Raw genomic sequence first — 14,229 nt, forward strand, 5'->3', positions numbered from 1 at the left:
AAAAGAAAAAGAAGAAAAAAAAATTTACCATGGGTTTTGTTATTTAAATTATTACTATTAAACCAGTCATTAATTTAGGGACGCCACACGAGGACGTGTAGTCCGCTGAAGGCGAGGACGTGTAGTCCTCTGAAGGCAAGGGCGTGTAGCCCTCTAAAGGCAAGGACGTGTAGTCCTCTGAAGGTGAGGGCGTGTAGCCCTTTGAAGGCGAGGACGTGCGACCCTCTGAAGGCGACGGCGTGCAGCCCTATGAAGGCGAGGACGTGCGGCCCTCTGAAGGCGACTGCGTGCAGCCCTCTTAACTGTAGAAGCAAACTTCATTGCTTCATGATGATGAATCAAGATTGATTCAAGGTGTTTTGATGATAACAAAGATGATGACAAAAAGCCCATGAGAATGATTTCAAGATTGAGTCCAGAACAATTCAAGAATCAAGAGAAAGATTTAAGATTCAAGATTCAAGATTCAAGATTCAAGAATAATCAAGATCAAGATTCAAGACTCAAAGATTCAAGAATCAAGAGAAGACTTAATCAAGATAAGTATTAAAAAGTTTTTCAAAACATTGAGTAGCACAAGAAGTTTTCACAAAATCATTACCAAAGAGTTTTACTCTCTGGTAATCGATTACCAGATTATAGTAATCGATTACCAGTGGTTTTAAAACGTTAAGATTTTAAAAATTCAAAATGAAGAGTCACATTTGTTGATGTGTAATCGATTACACCTTTATGGTAATCGATTACCAGTGACTGTTTTCAAAAAATTCATTTCCAAAAGTCACATTCTTCAAGTAACTTGTTTCTGAAGATTCTTTCAAAAGTCGTAACTTTTTAAGTGATTGGTTTTAAAGGAATTGCCAAGAGTTACAAGTTTTGACTCGAGTCATCTAGAAACTATAAATATGTGACCTTGGCATGAAACATTAATTGATTCATATCAATCATCTCTTTCAATCATTCTATCTTTCAATCTATCTTTCAACATCTTCCTTCATTTCTTTCAGAACTTTCTGGTTTCATCTTCTCTTCATCTTTCTAAAAGTTTTTGTTCAAAACTTTCTCTTCCAAGAAAAGTTCTTTGTTCAAAAACTTGTCTATTCATCTTTTTCATTCCCTTCTCCCTTTGCCAAAAAGAATTCGCCAAGGACTAATCGCCTGAATTTTTTTTGTGTGTCTCTTCTCCCTTTTCCAAGAGAACGAAGGACTAACCGCCTGAATTCTTTTGTGTCTCCCTTCTCCCTTGTCAAAGAATTCAAAACGACACAGTCTGAAAATTCTTTTGATTCTTTCCTTTCCCTAAAACAAATGATTTCAAAGGACTAACCACCTAAGATATCTTTTGTTTCCCCTTCACAAAGTTTCAAAGGACTAACCGCTTGAGAACTTTGTCTTAACACATTGGAGGGTACATCCTTTGTGGTACAAGTAAAGGATACATCTACTTGGGTTATTGTAACTGAGAACAAGAGAGGGTACATCTCTTGTGGATCAGTTCTAGTGGAGGGCCACTAGGTTGTTCAAAGAAAACAAGGGAGGGTACATCCCTTGTGGATCTTTGCTTGTAAAGGATTTTACAAGGTTGAAAAGAAATCTCAAGGACCGCAGGTTGCTTGGGGACTGGATGTAGGCACGGGTTGTTGTCGAACCAGTACAAAACTCTTATGTGTTTGTCTTCTTCTTCCCTACTCTTTTAATTTCCGTTGTGCACTAATTATTGTTTTTACTTTTGGTAACATTAAGAAGGATAGATTTTTTAATTAGTAAAGTTTCGTTAATAATTAATTCAACCCCCCTCCCCCCCTTCTTAATTATTCTGAGGCCACTTGATCCAACATTAAGGCGAGGGCGTATAGCCCTCTGAAGTTGAGGACGTGTAGTCCTTTGAAGGCGAGGACATGTAGTCCTCTGAAGGTGAGGGCATGTAGCCCTCTGAGGGCGAGGACATACGGCCCTCTGAAGGTGATGGTGTGTAGCCCTCTGAAGGCGAGGACGTGCAGTCCTATGAAGGTGAGGGCGTGCAGCCCTCTAAAGACAAGGACATGCAGCCCTCTTGAGGCGAGGACGTGTAGACCTCTGAAGGCGACGACGGAGCATTTGCTTGCTACACCCTATTGCCACATCATATAGTCACACTTTGTGCATGTCCTTCATGCTTTACATGCCTCGTGACACCTAAGCACACTTAGTGGAGAATCTTGGACTTGATCTTGGATTAGTGGGCTAAACCATAGCTGAAATTCACTAATCATAATTGGTGAAATTTTGGCTCCACAAATTCAAATTCAAATTCAAGTGAAATTTGAATAGAAATTTCCCTCAAATTTCCCTCCAAATTTGGCTATAAATAGAGGTCTTGTGTGTACCTTTTTTAACTATGATCATTTGTGAAATTACACTTCAAAGTTCAGACCTTATTGGAGGCATAAATTTCATGTCCCCTCTCCTTCCACTCATTTTCCCATACTTTCAAGCTCTTATCCATGGTTTCCTATGGTGATGAGCTTGTTCTTGACTCATCTTCTCCTTGAAGGGGTGTCTCCAATCACCTTTCATCCTTCTCCATTCCGTTGTCATTGATCTTCAAGAAGCAAAGGACTCCATTTGTGAAGAAGATCCAAGGCCTACAAGCTCTACATGGAGCTACATCACGAGTCCACTTACCTTTTGTGACTTGACTCGTCTGTAAACTCTCTTCTTAATAGACTCTAGATAGACTTAGTGAACTCTGAGTAAACTTGGTAGACTCTTGAGTAGTTTACCACCAAGTCACCGAGTTAGCTAGCTAAAAAAATTAGACCAAAATGCAGGTCATTTTAGGTTGTTTTTCGTCTGTTTAGTGTTCAACATACTTCCATTTGGTGTGTTATTCTTGATTGAAGAACCCTCATCTCTAATAAGATGAAACTCTTGTTCTCCAAAAAAAAAAAAGACCAAAATGCAGATTGTTTTGGGTTATTTTCTGTCTGTTTAGTGTTCAACATACCTCCATTTGGTGTGTTGTTCTTGATCGAAGAACCCTCACCTCTAATAACATCAAACTCTTCTCCAACAACATCAAATCCTCTATGGGAATGCTCTACCATTACTATAACATCCACAAGTTATTATCTAATAGTAATGCATTGCTAGACTTTATTACTTAAGTATTATGGAATGTATGGTTTACTATTTTACTTTATTATGTTGTTGAAATATTTAATCGATATGTTATTTATAGGTATTTTTTTATTATTTTTATATGAAGTGGACTCTTACGAGTCTACGAGTCGAGTTCATGAGTGATTGAGCATTTGTAGTTTAGTATTTTTCTATTCTTCTTAACTCAATTGACACCTCTTCGACCCTTATTTTCTCACTTTAACTTAGTTTTGATCTTAAGCAAATGATTGAGCTTAATTGATAATTGCGGCTTATTTTTGGATTTTTGAGTTTACTTGACCTATCTGCCTTGTGCAAGGCCTATAGGACACTACAGAACTCCAAATGGAGTACGTGAGTAGTTCTGGAAAGCTAAGAAAACGATCTTCAATTTTGTTTTAGAAATAAGCTTGGTCTATTTCTGCCATTTTGAGGGTCAAATTGAACTTGGAAGTGCTGTGAATTTGGGCTTTGCTTTGTGTAATTAGTTTAATTAGGTAGATTAGATAGGCCTAATCAAGGCACATTCCTTCCTTTTGAGTAGTAACTGTATATATTACTATAAGTTAGTTAGTTAGTTACTTCATTTTGTACAAAAACATATTTAGTTAATTGTTGTGCAAGCTTTAGGATCAAAATTTTTTCTCTCTTTTTCTCTCAACTGTTCTTCATTCTTCTCCCTCTTCTCATTTTTGTTATTGCTTCTTCTTGCACAAATTTTGTGGCTCTTCCACTGGTGATGATCATGGAAGGCTAAACACTCAATCAATCCAAGGATCCACTCTAAGTAAGGTTGAATTTGAGTTCTGGTTTAGTATTTCAATTTTGTACTGTTCATCTTTTTCTTCAATCCTATTTTTGATTTTCATGATTATGAATAGGCTTAGGATTGAAAATGAATTAAGTTATAGATTCATTTCCTAATTTCAAAATTTAATCGCAAATTGAACTAACTCTAATGACATTGATTGAACTTTCATAACATGATCATTCTTTGTAGAACTGTGATAATTCATTTGCATTGGTTTGGTGAATTGGATTTGATGATTTTGAATTTGTTTTACAACCTGTTTGTGCAATTCTATTTGTGTTCTGCAACTAAAACTCTATTTCAGTTTAGATTTCGCATTTATGTTCTTTGTTTTCACATTTCTTTCTAGTGCTTACAAACTATTCGTTGAAATTCTCCTTGCTGTTTATAAGTGAATTAAAGTAAGAACCAAAATAAATTATATTTTTGAGTCGACCTAGGTTAATCTTATACTCCAAAATTTTCTAGTTTTATTTGTTTTGAATCGATTTGACCGTCGTTATCAACGAGCCGAGTCTATAGAACTTCAATGAGTCTATGTAAACTCTCGAATTTGATAACCTTATTTTTAATCCCTAAAATTGAGAATAAATTTGTTTTTGGCCTCCCAAATTAAAAAAATATATATATTTTATTTCCTCAAATTTTTTTAAAAAATACATAGTTCTTAGAGTCAAACGACGTTAGTAGTGGTGGCATTACCCTCAAAAGTGGACACTATCAAATTTCAGCGATGCCACATGTAAGTTTATCGTCACTTCTATTAGCATCGTCTAGCTCCCGAACTTAAAACTGTATTTTAAGAAATTTGAAAAACTAAATGATTTTTTTCAATTTGGGGAATCAAAATCAAATTTAATCCAAATTTCATGAAGTAAAAACATAATTAAGTCTAAAAATATGTTAAATCATTGTATTGTCAACATTATTTTCTTTTTATTTTCATACCCAGAAGTGAATATGTTTCTGAAACATTTATTCATCTTATCAAGCTCGGGTTGAATAAGATCTCTAAAAACAACATAATTCTTCAACTTAAATTTTAGAGTACTTTGTGTGTGTGTGTGTGTTTTGTGGGAACAGGGGGATTCCCCCCGGCACATCTCAATTAAACACACCTCACTGAAACACGATCGAAGATACATCCGCTAGAACGTTTGATATAAAGGATGGAACGATATCATTAATCCTAAACTGGTAATTTAAAGATAAACCAATGTGTGCCTGCAATGGAAAAAAAAAAAAAAAAACAACCTTAGCTGCAAACTTCTTGATACTCAAGACGAGTGAAAAACAAGGATGAGAAGCTTGACAATCATGGATGAGGTTTATAGATGTTTGAGAATCGGTTTCAACAATGAAACTTCTAAAACCAGCCCCCAAGGCCACTTGAATTCCAATGAGAATTGCCCATAATTCAGTTGCTACCACTGAGCATAGGAGAAAAGGACAGAACCGCAATGGTTGTGGAACACACCTCCAACTGTTGCTTTGTTAACAAAAAGGTCCACAACGGAATCAATATTAATAAGCATCAACTGGCCAAGAGGGGGCTGCTCCCAGTTGTTATAATTGCTGGTATGGCTCCTTTGAGCACAAGTAGGGATGGCAATAGAATGGTTCTCTCCGTCCCCATCCTTGCAAAAGATGGGACAAGTACAGGTACGAGTATAAAAGAAACAAGTTAAAAATTTTAACACTCATTCTCATTCTCGTCAAATTTTATTGGGTTCGGATATATTCATAAGTAATTCACTACACTCTTTTTTTTATAATTTTACTTTACTTATATATATTTTAAATAAATTATATATTAAATTTTTAATTGTATTTTAATTCAAATAATATATAAATATAATGTATAACAAAGAAATTAAAGTTAAAAAATTAAGAATTTAATTATATTTTTAGTTAAATGTATATTTTAAGTTTTTTATTTAATTATTTAACTATTAAGCTAATTAATTCATATTTTCAAAAATTATAACAATAAGATCTTTAATATTATATATATGTTGTAACAACAAAAATATAATAGTGCAGATGTATGAATATAATTTGGTATCCCTCCTTATTTTCATTTCTGCTTAAACAATTCGGATCATACCCATATTCATATCCATACCCAGTCAACGCAAATATTTTCTATTAAAGTCAGAGAAGGTTCAGGGCATACCCGCAGTTACGAGATTATTTGTCATGCCTAAGCAAAAATGCCACAAGTTAAGCTAGTACTGCAAGCTGGCCGAGATAGCATCTACCTTGCCCAAAATCTTATTTGCCATCTCACTTGGCTGCATCATTAGAATATCAAAGATCCATTTGTTTCCATTCAGCCACACAAAATCTAAGGTGACTGCAAATATCACACACCAATGCCTATCATTCACAATTTGGAGCTCAGATTACTAAGCAACCAATCTCTAAAATGCTGCTGGAAAAAATCTGAGTGCAGAGAGGAAGAAAGGATAAAATACCAAACAGCTCTAACCAAAGCACAATGAAGAAAAATATGATCAGAGCTCTCAATATCTGCCCCACAATTCTGACAGGAGGAGTCCTATGTCAAATGTCTATGCTTCCTTACTCTCATTGGTTAGCAGAGCATAACAATCTTCCAAAGGAAAACACGAACCCTCTCGGGGCCCCTCCAACTCCAAACTAGTTGATAGATAGGGTCAGAAACCATGCCATCAGAATTGATCAAACTGTAATAAGCTGATGCCATACTTCTTTCTCAAGACTCATTCTAGATCACAAATTCACAATAGCCCCTTACTAGAGATAAATTAGAATAGCCCCCCACCGGTCAATCTATACCTTCCCTGGTGAATGTTAGCTTCTGATTTGAAATATATTATTACAAATATTAAATTTAATTAAATTTATTTTTAAATTTATCCAGAAATAATATTCTTGAGAATATAATAATACACCTTGAAATAAACACTTCCTTAAAGAAAAGAGCCGAAAAGAGGGGTGTGTTTTACACTTTGCTAAGAAGACAACAATAAACACCAAAATATGTAGAGTATAGCCAACATTAAACAACTCTATCTTTCATGCCAAGTTTGACTAAAAACACCAAAAAGAGGTAATTACGTAAGCAGAACAGTATGAGTACAACAAGCTATAACTAGATTTCATTTTCTACATGAGCAGAGGGAAAGAGAACGTTTTCGGTATCCAGTTACATATATGGATTTGGGGGATGTGTAAACAATGGCCGAATACAACATGTATTTTATCAATTGCAAGAGGCTTATGTTGAAATAATGACCACCATCTATTGGACAATATGCATTGCTATGTGTATTCATACTTACCAAGCAGTACTTCGAAACTATCAGTGATTCAGTAGCCCTACAAAATCCCTCGGTTGTAACCTATACAATATAATGGTTACTATTTTTCTTCCTCCTTGCATTCATTAGGGTTGTCCAAATTGTCTTGAGTTTGTTCTTTGAACTCATTTTGCCGAGTTCTTTGTTCTGCAATGAGCTGGCCAACTTTCGGATACTTTTCTATGAATTTAAATTCCCAGTCCTCTAAAATTGTAAGCTCTTCCTCACCTAAACCTTCGAGGTTCCCATTAATGTCATCAGGTTTAAAAGACAGGAGTGCAAGGGCTCTGCTACATTCCTTTCCTGCAAACATTGCATATGGTCCTCCGGGACCATAAAAATTCCTGAATATATATAATCAAGTAAAGTCTGTCAGTGTCAGCTAGTTGAGGGTTTCTTAGGACTCATTCCAAGAAAGCACATACTAAATATGTATGGGATTGAAGAGGTGAGTGAAATGCAGCACAAGATGACAAGAAGTAACCATCTCTTTAGTTTTACTAATGAATCAAACTAAATTTTGGCACAACCAGAGTGACTTCAACTCAAACAGGTGCTCCAAACTTGAATTAATAAATCATCCACAAAAGTATTAGATTATAAAATGCTAAGTGTGTCACAAAAATTGATGGCAGATTAAGAATGCTAGATCATTTTTTAATTCAAGTTGAGATCACTTGGGCACAAAAGCTCAACAACTAATCAAATTTACAGATTTCTATAATCAGTATAAGAACATGTCACTGCTAATCTGGTATGCCAAACTGAGTGTGCTCGTGTAGAAGGTATATTATTTATATTAACTATCAAGCAAGAGTTTGAAGTGCTATTCTCAAACACAACCAAATAGATTATGCATATCATATTAATAAAATCAATATAGATTAATCAAGCTTAGTTTATTTCACTTCATAAACTTGTATTCCAGCATATAAGGAATATATTTAGGTGAGAGAATGCTCTATGAATTGAACAAATTTTGACCATACAATCATAAATAGAAGTCAAAACTGAATTTACGTAAAACCAACATTAATCATTTATGTATTACTGTCATGACAAGATTAGCTCCTCTTACTTGTTCTCAGTCTCAACATATGCTCTCAGTATGCTATATACATTAATAATCTTTATCGTCCATATATATATTTAGTTAAACATGCAATTTAGTTCTTATATCTGTTGCAAATTCTTGGGTATGTTTGGATATCCGGTAGGAGTATTTCAAAAGTATGTTTGAGGGTAAAATAAGTTTGAAGTCATGTTTGGTAACCCCAAAAGTATGTTAATGTAAGAGAGTAATTTTGTCTTAAAACTTAGTTTTGGAGAAATAAAACTTGGGATACTTAAGTTTAACCCCAAATTCAATTTGCAAACTTAAGTTTAACCCAAACTTTAATCCAAACATGCACTTACTTTGATTCATATATATAAAAACTTATTAAATCAAATACTATGTGTCGTTACCAGCTTAGTCCCTGCAGTCATGACAGTCTCTAACAATCCTACCTACGTTGACTGTTAACTCACTTAAGCATTCTTAATTTGGCCCCTCTACATGTAGCACACTTACTGGAAAATCTATGGAAATAGTGGATGTTATGGTGAGGAAGATCAATTTTATGTGCCTACAAGAAACTAAGTGGACAGGTGAAAAAGCGAAAGAATTAGACAACTCGGGATTTAAGCTGTGGTATACGGGAAAAATCAGATCAAGAAATGGGGTAGGGATTATTGTGGACAAGGAGTGGAAGAAGGATGTCGTAGATGTAAGAAGAGTAGGAGATCGTATCATAGCCTTAAAATTGGTAGTGGGACAGGACACCTTTAATGTTATTAGTGGGTACGCACCTCAGGTTGGGTTAGCAGAACACTTTAAGGTAAAATTTTGGGAGGATCTAGAAGGGGTACTTCAGGATATACCCCAAGGAGAGAAAGTTTTCTTAGGAGGGGATCTCAATGGACATGTAGGTAGCGTGGATAGAGGTTTTGAGGGGGTGCATGGGGGTTTTGGCCTAGGGGAGATGAATGGGGAGGGTAAATCCATCTTGGAGTTTTCGGAGGCTTTGAATCTTTCTATAGCCAATACATGGTTTAAGAAAAGAGAGGGACATCTTATCACTTACAAAAGTGAAGGGACATGTTCTCAGATAGATTTCTTCCTTATCAGGAAGTCTGATAGGAAGTATTGCTTGAACTGTAAAGTTATCCCGGGAGAGAGCTTGACTACACAACATAGAGTTTTGGTTATGGATGTAAGAATTAGAGATAGGGCAAAGAGAAGAAGTCCTATGGTAGCACCAAGGATCAAATGGTGGCACTTGAAGGGTGAGAAACAAGGAATCTTCCAACAAAAGATATGGGAGGGATGGTGTGGACAATCACAAGGAAGTGCAAATGATATGTGGAACAAGACGTCCCAAGAGATTATTAAAGTGGCTAAAGAGACGTTGGGTGAATCTAGAGGTTTTAGACCTAGGGGTAAAGAATCGTGGTGGTGGAATGAAAGTGTTCAGAGCAAAGTTAGAGTAAAAAAGGAGTGTTTCAAGGAGTGGTCTAGGTGTAGAAATTCTGAAACTTGGGATATGTATAAGATAGCTAGAAATGAAACCAAAAAGGCGGTGAGTGAGGCAAGAGCCCAAGCTTTTGACGGACTATACCAAGCTCTAGGAACCAGGGACGGAGAAAGATCTATATATAGGCTTGCTAAGGGTAGAGAGAGGAAGACTAGAGATTTGGATCACGTAAAGTGTGTTAAGGATGAAGAAGGCAAAGTCTTAGTGCATGAAAAAGATATCAAGGAAAGGTGGAAGGTGTATTTCCACAACTTATTTAATGATGGATATGGATATGACTCTAGCAGTCTAGACACAAGAGAAGAGGACCGGAACTATAAGTATTATCGTCGGATTCAGAAACAGGAAGTAAAGGAAGCGTTGAAAAGAATGAGTAACGGTAAGGCGGTGGGACCAGACAACATACCTATTGAAATGTGGAAAACTCTTGGAGATAGAGGTCTTGAGTGGCTCACCAAACTCTTTAATGAAATTATGAGGTCAAAACGCATGCCGGAGGAATGGAGGAGAAGCACGTTAGTGCCAATCTATAAGAACAAGGGGGATATACAAAATTGTGTAAATTATAGGGGAATCAAGCTCATGAGTCATACCATGAAATTATGGGAAAGAGTGATCGAACGGAGATTAAGAAAGGAGACTCAAGTTACTGAGAATCAATTTGGTTTCATGCCGGGAAGGTCGACCATGGAAGCGATTTATTTATTACGGCGGGTGATGGAGCAATATCGCATGGACCAACAAGACTTGCACTTGATTTTTATTGACTTGAAGAAAGCGTATGATAGAGTGCCTAGAGAGATTTTGTGGAAAGCTCTAGAGATGAAAGGGGTTAGGGTTGCATATATTCGAGTTATCCAAGATATGTATGATAGGGTATCGACTAGTGTTAGGACACAGGGTGGAGAGTCAGACGATTTTCCCATCACAATTGGTTTGCATCAAGGGTCAACCCTTAGCCCCTACCTTTTTACCTTAATTCTGGATGTCCTCACGGAACAAATCCAAGAGATAGCGCCGAGATGCATGCTTTTTGCAGATGACATAGTCCTCCTTGGAGAGTCGAGGGAGGAGTTGAATGAGAGGTTGGAAACTTGGAGACGAGCTCTAGAAACACATGGCTTTCGCCTAAGCAGAAGCAAATCAGAGTATATGGAATGTAAGTTCAACAAAAGTAGGAGGGTATCTAACTCAGAGGTGAAAATAGGAGACCATATTATCCCTCAAGTCACACGGTTTAAATATCTTGGGTCTGTAATACAGGATGATGGAGAAATTGAAGGGGATGTGAATCATCGCATTCAAGCAGGATGGATGAAATGGAGAAAAGCATCGGGGGTGTTATGTGATGCAAAGGTACCGATCAAGCTAAAGGGAAAGTTTTATCGGACTGCGGTAAGACCGGCGATTTTGTACGGAACAGAATGTTGGGCGGTCAAGAGCCAACATGAGACTAAAGTAGGTGTAGCGGAGATGAGGATGTTGCGGTGGATGTGTGGTAAGACTCGACAGGATAAAATTAGAAACGGAGCTATTAGAGAGAGGGTTGAAGTAGCGCCTATTGTAGAGAAGATGGTGGAAAATAGACTTAGGTGGTTTGGGCATGTAGAGAGAAGACTGGTAGACTCTGTAGTGAGGAGAGTAGACCAGATGGAGAGAAGGCAAACAATTCGAGGCAGAGGAAGACCCAAAAAGACTATAAGAGAGGTTATCAAGAAGAATCTCGAACTTAATGATTTGGATAGAAGTATGGTACTTGATAGAACATTATGGCGGAAGTTGATCCATGTAGCCGACCCCACCTAGTGGGATAAGGCGTTGTTGTTGTTGTTGTTGTTGTACATGTAGCACATTCTTACCTGTGTAGGCACTATATTAAGAATGCGCTACATATACAAGTACCAGATTAAGAAGTCAAAGTAAATCTATGAAGCACGGACACTCCAGCCCCTTGCCGTGTCCGGTGTCCGACATGCGTCCGTGTCAGTGTCCGACACCGACACGACACCCGTACTACGTTCTATATTTTGGACATTACAGGTATTCACATGTTCATGTCCGTGTCGTGTCCGGTGTCCATGTCGGTGTCGGTGCTTCATAGAAAGGAATTAAAGGCCTGTTTGGATACAAGCAATAAATGTTTTTCAGAGCTTCTCTACTAAAAATATAAAGTTTTTTTCAATAGAGAAGCTCTCAAAAGGACTTCTAGCTTTGTATACAAACAGATTCTAACAGTCAATGTAGGACCATTATAGACGGCATCATGAGACCAAATTGGAAACATTTGCATGTATAGAAACTGAATTAATAATTAGGGTTTGCATATAGAGACAAAATTGAAAATTTGTTACATTAAGAGTATCTACAATGCATGATTACTTAAATGAATTGTTTATCTAAAATTTATGAGTCCTACAATATCAAATAGATTTAAAAACTTTACATAAAAATTTATTTCAGTAATTGAAAAATGGTTATTTAATTGGTAAGAATGAATTAAGTTTGTTAGAGTGGGTGTTTAACTTGAGTCACATTAAATTTTGTAATTGAAAAATGGTTATTTAATTGGTAAAGAATGAATTAAGTAACGATTGCTTATATAAGCAACTCACTCAAGCAATGAGCCTGCTCCAACTGTAAAAATTTGCTAAGCAACTAATGATGCTCTAACCAGAACTAAATTATGTGTTTAACCTATTTATTTCAAGTAAGCTGTAATCTTAGTCCCTAGTTTCACGTGATGATCAGCTAACTATATATCCAATAATAATCAAGATTATAAATTACTTAGAAATCAAGTGAACATTTAGTAAAAATGCAAATATAACTAAATGCGGAGTACCTGCCATTGGACACGTCATAGATCTGGCCTTTGATTGCCATCAGGAGGGGTTTGCTGGGGTCGGAGCCATCGTAGGCTCGCAATTCCCGGTCCGTTATTTCGCCCAATTGGACCGGTTCGCGCGGCGGCTCGGACTCGTCTAACCGGGAATTGGCTCGGGCCGAAACGACGGGGGGCTTGTTGTAGTCTTCGGGGGACACAAACATGCCGCTCACGGTTCTGTAAACGACGACCATCATAGCCAAAATGGTGAAAAACGCAGCGGGAGATAGCCCTGTGTAAAAACTTATCTCTTCCATCACGCTCGTGTATAAACCCATTTCTGAACCTTTTTCTCTCAGCGCTTGGCCTTGTTGGCTTCTGAAAAAAAAAAAATAAGGAATAGTAGGGGGCGTGGGTAGGTGAAATTGAAATGGCAGGCACCTAACACTGGGTTTGCTCGTTTTGGGTGCTATATTCGTCGGTTCTTTTGAATTAGGAAGGGTATCAGTACAAATCGTGGATGAATGAGAAATGGACATGTGATGATAACTTTTCCAGCTCATTATTTTATATGGGACATTTTTCTTATTTTTTAGGTGTATACTTATCTTAAGAAAAAAAATTATAAATAATTATTCACTCAAATTAATTGTTTTATTATTTTAGTCCTTTAATATTTAAATTTTTTAATTTTAATCTTTGTTACCAAGTAATAAAATAATAATATTTAATTAACGATTTATTAATTTATCACGTTATCAAAAAATTTAACATGACAATATGTATTTTTTTTAAAAAAATTATATTTAAATATGTCATCAACTAATTTGATGTAGTCAATATAAAAAAAATTCAGAGACTAAAATTAAAATAAAAATATTTAAACGAATAAAAAAATCCCCTACTTTATAGGGGGTCATTAACATTAAAAAATTCTTGTTAAAGCCGAAGTTAGACTGTTAGCCAAAAGATGCCTAAAGATAAAGGGTCATAGATATTTTTTTCGCTTAATATTCAAATTTCTTGATAATTTGTATTTTGGTGAAAAAATATAAATTAATTTTGAAAAGAGGTCAGCAAATATTACCAAAAGATCAAGAGATAAGTCAATGATAGCATGACATAAGGGAGAAAGAACGTGCCTATAATATATGGGAGTGGACAGTCATAGAAGTTGTAACACCTCAATTATTTTTACTGAAATATTACTTTAAAAACGTTTTAAATAATAAATATTATGAAATGCACATCATTAAATTTAATTTCTATTTTTAAGTTGATAAAAATATTTTAATATTTTTTTTCTCTAGAAAAGAAGGAACACACATATACATCAAAAAGGGAAAACAATCATATACTTAGAGCAGTCACTACCTAAGACCCACAAGTTACCACGACGAAGTCATATCTTCATAAGGGTCACTCTTATCTTCCAAGTAATCTCATTCCTCGTCGGATGAAACCACATCTCCCTCAGATATCTTTTCACTGTAGGCATCCTAGTAGAAAGCAATCTCAGATGGCGTGAGATCC

General features: G+C 36.1%; 1 protein-coding gene across 1 annotated transcript; it reads right to left on the reverse strand.

Annotated features, from left to right (window-relative positions):
- Positions 1-6,889: 6,889 nt before the first annotated feature.
- LOC114398097 (membrane steroid-binding protein 2-like) lies at positions 6,890-13,221 on the reverse strand. Its single transcript, XM_028360243.1, has 2 exons — positions 12,715-13,221; positions 6,890-7,640 (listed from the first exon to the last, which is right to left on the reverse strand). Exons 1-2 carry the CDS (start codon positions 13,032-13,034, stop codon positions 7,358-7,360), a joined length of 603 nt encoding a protein of 200 aa, XP_028216044.1. The 5' UTR covers positions 13,035-13,221; the 3' UTR covers positions 6,890-7,357.
- Positions 13,222-14,229: the final 1,008 nt, after the last annotated feature.

This window comes from Glycine soja, chromosome 19 (genome assembly GCF_004193775.1).
Source record: "Glycine soja cultivar W05 chromosome 19, ASM419377v2, whole genome shotgun sequence".
NCBI classification, from domain to species: domain Eukaryota; kingdom Viridiplantae; phylum Streptophyta; class Magnoliopsida; order Fabales; family Fabaceae; genus Glycine; species Glycine soja.

What these genes read in the sequence shown, in the direction of transcription:
- LOC114398097 (XM_028360243.1), bottom strand. Translation starts at nt 13,034, where the DNA reads ATGGGTTTATACACGAGCGTGATGGAAGAGATAAGTTTTTACACAGGG. An exon ending in TATGACGTGTCCAATGGCAG is followed by an intron (nt 7,641 to 12,714) that starts GTACTCCGCATT and finishes ATATATATTCAG; the next exon opens with GAATTTTTATGGTCCCGGAG.